Here is a 10480-nt window from a genome sequence, read left to right as displayed (position 1 = left end):
AAAAATGTTATCCACCAACCATGTCTATCTACAAAAACTTTTCAAGCATTTCTTGTGTCTTGGTTTCTTCTGCCAGCAATTCTATAGCAACTTTAGAATTCTAATCAACCTAAATGAGCTTATAATCAACATCTCGCTGTTTAATAGAACATTAGCGTCTTGATTGTAGCCGAACTGAGCTACAAGCAGCCATAAAGGCAATGAAGCCATATCATTGTTTTAAAATGAGAGAAGATTGCATTAGCATTGTACTCCCCGTAAACTCCTCCAAACATTTATTTAGGAATTAAATTAGAGGTTCCAGTGATTCTCAGAATTCAATTTGCTGTTTTGTGTTTGCACAATCTGTCTCGGTCCACCCTTTTACATTGACATCAGCAAGAATGATCAAAAGTGTCATTGCACAGCTTTTACGCATTTGGTCCCGGCATTGCAGTGAAGTGACCCATTCCAAGTAACCCATATCAGTCTGGAACTGAGGCTTATGAAAGAGTCTATTGGAACTCACTCTCAAAAGATTTTTGGGGGGAAGCCACGATGAAAAGTGCTCAAAGAAATAGTATTTGGCGATATCAGCAGGCTCTCTGAGGGAAAACAAACTAAACCGACCAATGTGAGTTGACTTAATCTGATTAGGCTAACCTCATCAACGGCCTCTTAAAAAAGAGAAGAAAGCCATGAATTGGTCAGAAAAGCTAGGGGATGGGGGATGCTCTCGCTTGTGCTAAGAGCACCAAAGAGTCTCAGTGAATGCCACACATTGTAAAAGACATGCTGGTCCGCAGATGGTAAAATGACAACGACCCATTTGAAAGGCGAAGCAAACTGAATTGATCCAAGGTTTTTGCAGGTATATGAACAATGAAATTGAAAGAAGTAAAAAATCCAAAAAATGCTACACTTTATATCACACCACTGCTAAAACTTTACTTTGAAGCACTGAGGACTAAATGCAGCCACCCTCAAACATGCTGGAAGACATATCAATATTTTAATTAATTAATGTGGGATTCCACCTCAAAACTCCCCACAGGGCCAGTAATAAAGATGAAAGACTCAGACAACATTATCTGACACACAGATGTATTGGAGCATTTTAATACAACAATGTTTGGTTTATAGAAATCCTTAGCAACAGTGTGTTTAAGATATCTTCCCTGCCAAGACTAACTCTTTAGATCTTTTGCCAATATTTTCTCTAATTGTGGATATGGTCAACTGAAGTGTCAGAATACGTTCTGAAACCTATAGCACCAAATAATAAGTGAACAGAATCTTATTCTATAACTGTATAAACACAAAGTTGAGAGGTGCTCAGTCAGTACTGAAAACAGGATCTATTATTGCTTAGCACAAGCCCTGTATGTTTTTTTTTTATTACGTGACATAAATTGAAATGCTACCAAGAGAGATACAAAGTTCCACCAGAAGAACAACTTACAGAAGTAAAATAAGAAGCCAAGGAACTTGAAGCAATGTAGCAATTTTATTTATAAATGTGGATTGTTTCAGGATGTTTCATCAATAAAACATATTGTAAGCCCGATTTTAAATGCTTCTGTATTTCTGTTTTTATTTCTTGTTTTTTTTTCTTTTCTTGATTCATGATTCACGTAGGTAGTTTTTTGAGGCCAATAAAAAAATAAAAAACCTGACCGAAGACTGGTCTCTAGTTATTCTCATCTTTATTTTCAGCATCTCAGATTATGAAAGAACTCATCATGGAAAAACTGAGGTCAGTGTGACTTTGAATTCTTAGGTATTGCGTGGCTCATAATAGAAGTTTAGAAGTCAAAATACTAAATTGAAGTCAAAAGTTTAAAAAAAGTACATTAAAAAATACTCAAGTCAAATGCTTATTTGTTTTTATGCTTTAAGCCAGATGCCGACCACGTGACTTTACAATCTAATGCACTGTTTTCATCATAACATGCATGACAATATTCAGGGGCTAACATTTAATTCTTTGCATCAAAAATGTATAAAGTCTTCCAGTCTGTTTTTAGGACTCTTTGCAAAACTCAAGACCAGAATCGAGCCAAGGGGCAGTGTGATCAAAGAGCGTGTAAAGGGATTGGCCCGACAACAGCAGCTAATGCAGACATAATTGACTGTGTTTTCGGCATTCTGTGAACAGATTTGGATAGGGACCGAGACTCATTACCCAACAACAAATGAACGTTTCTTCAGTGCAAAGAAACTACTGTGCATGCTCTGATCTTGGACAACAGTGTGCTGGTCAGTGTTAAGTCTAATTACAAAACACACAATGCCTTGATCTTTTTCATCTCGCTTTCCTTTTAAGCCTAAAAGTTTCTCCTGTACGCTGAAGTCAAAACACGTCCCACAATCATGTGCTGGACTGCTTATTATTTTGGATTTAATCCAGTGATCTGAATTCCAAGAACCATATTTTTAATATTACTTTTTTTATAGTAAATAACTCTCTTCTGCTCACCAAGCCTGCGTTTATTTCATCCAAAATACAGCAAAAGCAGTAATATTGTGAAATATTTTTACTATTTAAAATAACTGCTTTCTGTTTGAATATATTTTAAAATGTAATCAATTTATTCCTGTGATCAAATCTAAAATTTCAGCATCATTACTCCAGTCCTCAGTGTCACATGATCCTCCTGTTCAAGAGACTTTTATTATTATTATTATTATCAATATTTAAAACAGTTGAGTACATTTTTTCAGGATTCTTTGAATATAAAGATCCAAAGATCAACATTTATCTGAAATAAAAAGCTTTTGTAACATTATACACTATACCATTAATAAGCTTAAAGTCAGTATGTTTTTATTTTAAAGAAATTATAGAAATTTACACTTTTGTTTAGCTAGAATGCTCTAAATTGATCAAAAGTTATGACAAAGGCATTTATAATGTTACAAAAGATTTCTATTTCAGATACATGCTGCTGTACTGAATTTTCTATTCATCAAAGAAGCCTGAAAAAATATATACACATTATGTTTTCAACATAATAATTATAAATGGTTTTTGAGCAGCAAATCAGAATATTAGAATGATTTCTGAAGGATCATGTGACTGGAGTAACGATGCTTTGAAATCACAGGAATAAATTACATTTTAAAATATATTCAAATAGAAAACACTTAATTTAAATAGTGAAAATATTTCAGAATTTTACTGTTTTGCTGTACTTTGGATCAAATAAATGCACTCTTATTGAGCAGAAGAGACTTCTTTAAAAAAACACAAAAAATCTTACTGTTAAAAACTTTTGACTGCTAGTGTATATATTTTAACACTAAAATACATATGTAAGAAATGTTTGGACAAAGAGTCTATAAAATGTGTGTCCTGGCCATCTAAATAATTCTCTGAAGCTCTATTATGGAGGTATAACACATACAGAAAACAGGATTAAGGGCTATATAATATACCTCAATCCCAAAGCAAACAGGGCAAATATGAAGGGGTGAGTGCACAGCTGGCCCCTGAGACCTCAGGATCCTGGACAAACAAGCTTCAAGCATGTCCCAGCTAGTCTTGGCAACAAATGACAAGAGTCCCTAAACAATGGTCAACAAGCAGCCAAGCAAGACTTAATAAATTCTCATTGCTATGGGATTTCTCTACCTTATTAGATACATAAAACAGACTTAAACTAGATGCGTTTTTGTAGCACTGCTTACACTGGCAGTCCTGTTTCATGTTAATTTAAATTGGTGTAATTAAAGAAATGTATATTTAAGTGGTGGTGATGTCATTATTATTATTATTATTAATCTGTGTTATTAATTCTCACTGCAATATTGCAAAATTGCTGTTTTATAAATACAGTTTTGGGATGCAAAACTCTGGCAATGTTGTAATTACTATAGGAAGTATTTCCTCTTTCTCAATATATCGACTCTCCAAAAGTGAATAATATGAGATTTCAAACTTGCAAATTATTTGATGTAATTTTTTGTCATTTGAATTGAGGTATAGATTGTGTTACCTCTGTGCTCCGCCTCGTGGTCAGATATGATATCGCGCTCGACTGTTTAAAGTTCTAGTAAAACTTTATAGATAGACGATAGATGGCGCGCGAAACCTATAAATTAATTCTCCCACTCGGTATCCCATCGGAAACATCCCTCTTAGATCTTCATTGCTCTTGCTAAATTATATTTTCACCAACTAATTACACTAAATAATTTAGATTTTAGTGTTTGTGTTTAAAGTGGTTGCAATTAATGTGGGCCAATTCCCTTTATCATTTTACTGTCTTATCCATTTTAATAAAAGTAGCCTATTGAAGAACTCCAAAAAAGTAATTTACTTAAATATGCAGACTTATAGTTGAGGGATGCATTTGGTGTTTCTTGCCATTTCGTTCATTGCATTGATTCTGCAAACATTTGTTTATAGATGCAATTCTAAAACTTTCTTGCATTTTCATTATCCTCTTGCAACGCACCGACAAACATTAACAAAACTCCAACAAGTTTAAAAACAGCCCGGCCAAGAAAAAAACACGAGTTAATAATTCAGCAGCAATAAAAAGCAGCCGCGAGACTTGCTCTCTAAACCCCGCAGCCTGCGAGTTTAACAGCGGCACGTGCTCAGGGGACGCAGCGGTGCAGTGAGCGGGCGCGCAGACTGGTTGGCACGCGGACAGATGTAGCAACACCTCCCCCGCGCGCTCTCTGCCTCTTGCACTGCTGGAATGATTGACGCGTAAGATGTTCACCCAGCCAATAAGACGAGACTCCGCTTAATTTGCATAAAGCGGCCAGCTTCCCATTGGTTTCCTGCGTGCTGCTTCGAACCGCCTCGCGTGCCTGTACAGCTGTTTTCTTCTTTGAAGCGCAACCAGATCGTCGAAGTTTTTTCGCTTTTATTTTCTTTCTGAAAGGACTGGATCGTCGTATTTCTTATATAATATGAACTTATTCTCACGCGCAGTTAAACAAATACATATAAAATGCTGACACTGACAACTTTTATTTGTCATATGCACAATGTCACACGGTGCTACAAAGTCGGTAGAATGTGTTGTCTAATGCGTTTTATAGAGAACATAAAATAAAAAAATACAGAAAAGTAATAAGGGTTAAAAATTTGAAGACGAAGAATCATGCATATAGCCAAGTCCCTAAATAGTAGGCTGTAAAAAGTGCAAGATTGCAAGAGTCAGTGTGCAAGTATGTCCAATGCAACTTTCCAACAAAATCCAGAGCAATTAAATATAATCTTAATGATAGTTCGCAAGATAATATGCAGGTAATAGCCTACTGTTAATGCTAGTGAAATTATAGAAATTCGAGGAAAACGCATCCTGATAAAATACGTTATTTTTCCTAGTATAAAATGACAGTTTTTGCCATGTTGATACAATGTCATTATTTGTCAGCTGAACCATTCCAACATCAAGTGTACAGGAATGCTGGTCGCGCAGTGCATGAATGCAGAAATACGTGATTCGGCTATGAAAAAACGTTGGTGGCAAACAGCAAGAGTATTTCCCCAATTCCCCTTATCACTTCACAGCCAGGCCGACTGCACTCGCCTCTTTGTTGTTTGTCCCTCCAGGGCTGATTGAGCAGCGCGTGACTGACAGCCCGCGGGGGTGTTGTCCAATCAGCAGTCTGCCCGCGCCCAATGGGTGAGTCCGCGCGCCTATTGGCTGAAGCGAGTGTGGGAAAGAATGCAGAGAGGGTTTCACACGAACTGGGAGCATGCGATCTATCTATAAATACCGCTGGCGTGTGGCAGTGGGAGATTCGACTTGCCCTCTGAAGCGCTACGCCACACACGCTCGTTTCCTCATATGACAGCCTGTCGACTATAAGTCATATAGCTGATAAGAGGGACTCACGCTCTCTCTCGTGACCATCCAGAGATATTGGCTACGCTCCGCATCTAATCCTAACAACCCGTCTCTGTTTTTAAAAATCCACACACGGAATATAAACACTTTTCTTGGCTTATACCGGACCCAGCTTTGGTTTTGATCATGCCAGCCGATAACATGGAGAAGCAGACCGCATCACCTATTGCTGGTGCCCCTGCCAGTGGATCTCATACTCCGGACAAACCAAAGAATGCCAGCGAGCACAGAAAGGTAAAATCATTTAGTGTTTTGGCACTTTTTGCGTTTGTTTCGTTTTAGATAAATGTCAGTTGTCATTTGCAACTTTTATTTTAATTTTTTTAAGTAGCGTCTTTATTATAGAAATTAATTATCTTTGCATTTCATCTGCAGTCTTCAAAGCCAATCATGGAGAAACGCCGCAGAGCGAGAATAAACGAGAGCCTCGGACAGCTGAAGACCCTGATTCTTGATGCTCTTAAAAAAGACGTAAGTTGTAGCTACGAATCTGGCTATTGTTTTTATGTGTCAATAATCTAATAATCTTCATTTTTAAAACAAATTACTAATCTGTGCTTCTCATTTACAGAGCTCCAGACACTCTAAACTGGAGAAAGCTGATATTCTTGAGATGACTGTCAAACACCTGCGCAATTTGCAGCGTGTTCAGATGACTGGTAAGTTATAAGTCAGATTTATTAAAATGCTTAATTTTAGGCATATCATTTAAAAACGTTATTTAATTTCCTAGGTACACAGTATTAATGAACGTTACTTTTGCTTTGCAGCAGCCCTGTCAGCTGACACAAACGTCCTCAGCAAGTATCGCGCGGGATTCAACGAGTGCATGAACGAGGTGACTCGGTTTCTCTCTACTTGCGAGGGAGTGAATACGGAGGTTAGGTCGCGACTTCTCAACCACCTGTCCGGTTGTTTGGGACAGATGATGGCCATGAACTACCCTCAGTCTGCCCCAGCTCAACAGGCGCATCTGGCTCAGCCTCTTCACGTGCAGCTTCCTTCAACTTTGCCCATCAACAGCGCCTCAATGGGCCCCAAACTCAGTCCATCAGAAGCGGTCTCACCCAAAGTTTTTGGAGGATTCCAGCTCGTGCCAGCCACCGACGGACAGTTTGCTTTTCTTATCCCCAACCCAGCTTTCGCTTCTGCTACAACCCCGGTCATTCCCTTGTACGCAAACGCAAGTGTCCCAGTGACTGTCAACCCCAGTCCCATCCAGGCCAGCTCGGCTCCCACGGTGGCATCTCCTGTGCAGGGAATGACCTCCTTCGCGGGCGTTTCACAGGCCGTCAGTCCCGTTGGTGTTAGTGCCGGAGCAGATAGCAATGAACATGTGTGGAGACCTTGGTAGACTTGCTCATCCCATACGAACTTTTAAAACAGTTTTTCACGATGAAGAAAATACATTCAGTTCCGTTTTAAGGGACTTTGTTGACCTTCTGTTGGACAAGGCATATATGTTTGTTAGCTGATTCCAATATTTGGATGTTGTTCATGAATATGCTGTTGTTAATTCAACACTTAATGTTTATAAAGTACTTTTTTTAAATAAAAGAATTTAGTTTTGTACAAAGTTTGTAAAAGATTGTATTATGCCAAAGCTTCCTTGTTTTTTTCATGATGAGTGTTTTATGTTTGATGCTGAATAAATCAAAATAACGAAATCTATCGTGTTCAATCTCTTTTTCTATTAAGATCAGTTACTTGATGTAAATCTATAACACCTATAATGGATAGAGTAGCCAAGGGACAAATCATCTTTCAGATCACTCTAAGTGTCACAGGTCGAAATGACAAAGGCAATGAGAGGGTTTTTTCTTTTCTTTTGCAAAAAGGTAATTAAACATATGAAAAGGGTCTCATCCTGTATGCAGCGGGATCCTTAAGAAGTCCTAAACCCCCATTCATTGGTCTGAGAAATACGCTTTGGGTTAATGTCACTAACAGATTACCTCAGTGAAAAGAGAATATGGAAGAATCCTCTCTTCCTTTTGTGTACCAGTCGCTTTAGTTGTATAGCTGTACCTGAATAGCGCGTGGGGTGCTTTCGCGCCTCTTTTCTGACTAAACTGATGAGTTACCTCAACATCAAACCTCTTTCCTAATTCAAATGTAATAGAACTATAAAAATAATAATAAATAATATATTTCTCTTGACATGCAGGCCTTTCCCAGGCGAGTAGCTATAGCCTAACTCCACCCGTGTCGTTTATGTTATCCCTGGATGTAAACTTATCTTCCCTTTGCGCGCGAGCTCCGGAACTGCGAGACGTGTTGCGCGGACTGTCGGCCGTGTGTCTGCCACTTGCAGTCAGAGACCCACTTCGTTTTCGGATTAGGTTACACACCCTGGTGACCGACGGCCACAGGGTTTCCCACTTAACAACTCCATCGTGTTAAACCCAATACTGAGACCTACGGGCTTGGAAAGTTATTTATTAACACGTCACTAAGTAATTTCAATATTCTATAAATGCTTCTGCTTAATTTTATGATTTACCCAATTCACTCCAATTCATCGAGGGTTCGCCGCTAAGTGGGATTTTTTTTTTAAATCACGAAATCCAAAAGGAAGCCTAAACAGAAAGTTTGTGATATTTTTAGGCCTACATCATACACAAGTAGCGTTTGGCCAGGTAGGCTGATATGAAAAATCTTTACGCAGAGTTTGAATCTAAACACAAAATTAGTGAAAGAATTGTTCACAGGGGGGGGGAAAAGAAAAAAGTAGACCCCCCTGAAAGTCATTGAAAGATTCGTACTCTGTTCAAAACCCTCGGGGCTAATCTAAATCGCACAGAAAAGCTTGTTTTCGCACATGTGCATTGCTGAAACACTAGTTGGCAGTGTGTGGGCTCCGCGGCTTCTCTCTCTGCCTGCGTGTCTGAGTTAATAGTTCAGAGATGCCGTTGTGGTGCTGAGGTCGTGAGAACCGAGCGAACTAGACTGCCTGCGGCCGGGCAGAGCGCCAATCCGTAAATCCCCGCTGGCAGGCCGGGTCGTGCTTTGGCCGCACAGCTCTCTGGAGGTGAAGAGGCGCACACGCGTGGCCGCCAAGATGCGAGTTTTGAGCCAGACTATAATAATTACAAGAGGCACTGGCCAGATCCACAACACGGAGACTTTTGAAGCAACAGGAAGAAGGCTACTTCTCATAGGCCTAGATGCAATTGTTAAAATATACAAAAAAGTGTTATTTATAAATCCATAAACTTGTTGAAATTATCGCGTTTGAAGCAAAAAGATGATTTGGCTGATTTATTAGTAGGCTATTTCGAATATTGAGGACATGTTTTCTGTGGGGTTTAGGACAGCTATTTATATTTGTTTTATATAGCCTAAATTATACATTTTATGTAATATTTTATTATTTTAGGGTGAAGTCAGCTAAAATGGACCAAATAAGTTTGTAGCATCATACCTCTTTAAATTTTTACAGAAAATCACAATAACTGATCTTGCATTGTTGCTTCAACACTTGTTGACATGTAACAATTTTTATTGGTCTGAGTTTTTTAAGGAGGGCAGGGCAGAGTGTTACATGAAGCTTGTCAGAGAAATTGTAAGGTAATTGAGCCTGACAGAAAATTTCATTAATCACTTATAAGGGTACTAAAGCAATTACATGTAGCTAAGCTTACCAACAAAGCAAAGGTTTATGAACAATGTTTTGACATGCTCTTTCAAATAAAATAAAAAAAATAAGTTATAAAAGAAACTTTGATTTTTGTGAAAAAGGTCATTTTAGGTAAAAATGGCTGGTTAAGCTAAAATGGGCCACAATTTTCAGCTAAAATGGGCTGCATACACACACACTTTTAGACAGAAATTGAGGGTGAAAATAGGTTTATAGGCCTAGATATGTATCCATACAAAATCTTAACAGTCTTTAAAAAAATTGCATTGCAGACAGTATGGTAGGAGGACAAGCAAAGAAAGGAAACGGAGAGAAGAGAAGAGAAGAGAAGAGAAGAGAAGAGAAGAGAAGAGAAGAGAAGAGAAGAGAAGAGAAGAGAAGAGAAGAGAAGAGAAGAGAAAGGGCTGCACACACTTTTACACAGAAATTGAGGGTGAAAATAGGTTTATAGGCCTACTGTAGATATGTATCCATACAAAATCTTAACAGTCTTTAAAAAAAGAAATACAAGCATGCACACATACATGCACACAAAAGACACCAATGCACAGAAACACACACCACAGTTCATTTTTAATTGCATTGTTTAATTAAATATTCAACTTTCTATTTAATTAAATATATTTATGGTGTTGCTATGGCACACTAAAAACAATAGTGTCAATTTACTGTTAAAATAAAATGATTTAAGTTCAAATGACCTGTTTTGTTCTACAAAACATAGGTCTAATGTTTTAAATTTGCCTCTATAGTCAAAACGGTACACACACGAGGTACAGAGGTTGTTCTACTGATATAGAGTTGAGAGTTGAAGATTAGCTTCTGACTGTTTATATTAACAGCCATAACAAGCATTCCTCTCGGTTTTGGGTCTCAAGATAAAATACCCCAATCTAACATATAGAAATAACAATGAATGACTCCTCCTCTTTTTAATCAGCTTACAGAGAAATACGATCAGCTCTTATATTTCAGGTCCTAAAATCAA

The 10480-nt window shown here is 38.1% G+C and overlaps 1 protein-coding gene across 1 annotated transcript; it reads left to right on the top strand.

The window, feature by feature from the left end:
• The first annotated feature begins 5537 nt into the window (after positions 1–5537).
• LOC306860605 (transcription factor HES-4-B-like) lies at positions 5538–7522 on the top strand. Its single transcript, XM_079402381.1, has 4 exons — positions 5538–6086; positions 6228–6323; positions 6424–6511; positions 6623–7522. The coding sequence occupies exons 1-4, from the start codon at positions 5979–5981 to the stop codon at positions 7204–7206; spliced, it is 876 nt and encodes a 291-aa protein (XP_079258507.1). The 5' UTR covers positions 5538–5978; the 3' UTR covers positions 7207–7522.
• Positions 7523–10480: the final 2958 nt, after the last annotated feature.

Source organism: Barbus barbus (genome assembly GCF_936440315.1).
Source record: "Barbus barbus genome assembly, chromosome: 41".
Taxonomy (NCBI): Eukaryota; Metazoa; Chordata; class Actinopteri; order Cypriniformes; family Cyprinidae; genus Barbus; species Barbus barbus.
Note: the sequence above shows the minus strand (reverse complement) of the source record. Positions and strands in the feature narration are given on the sequence as shown.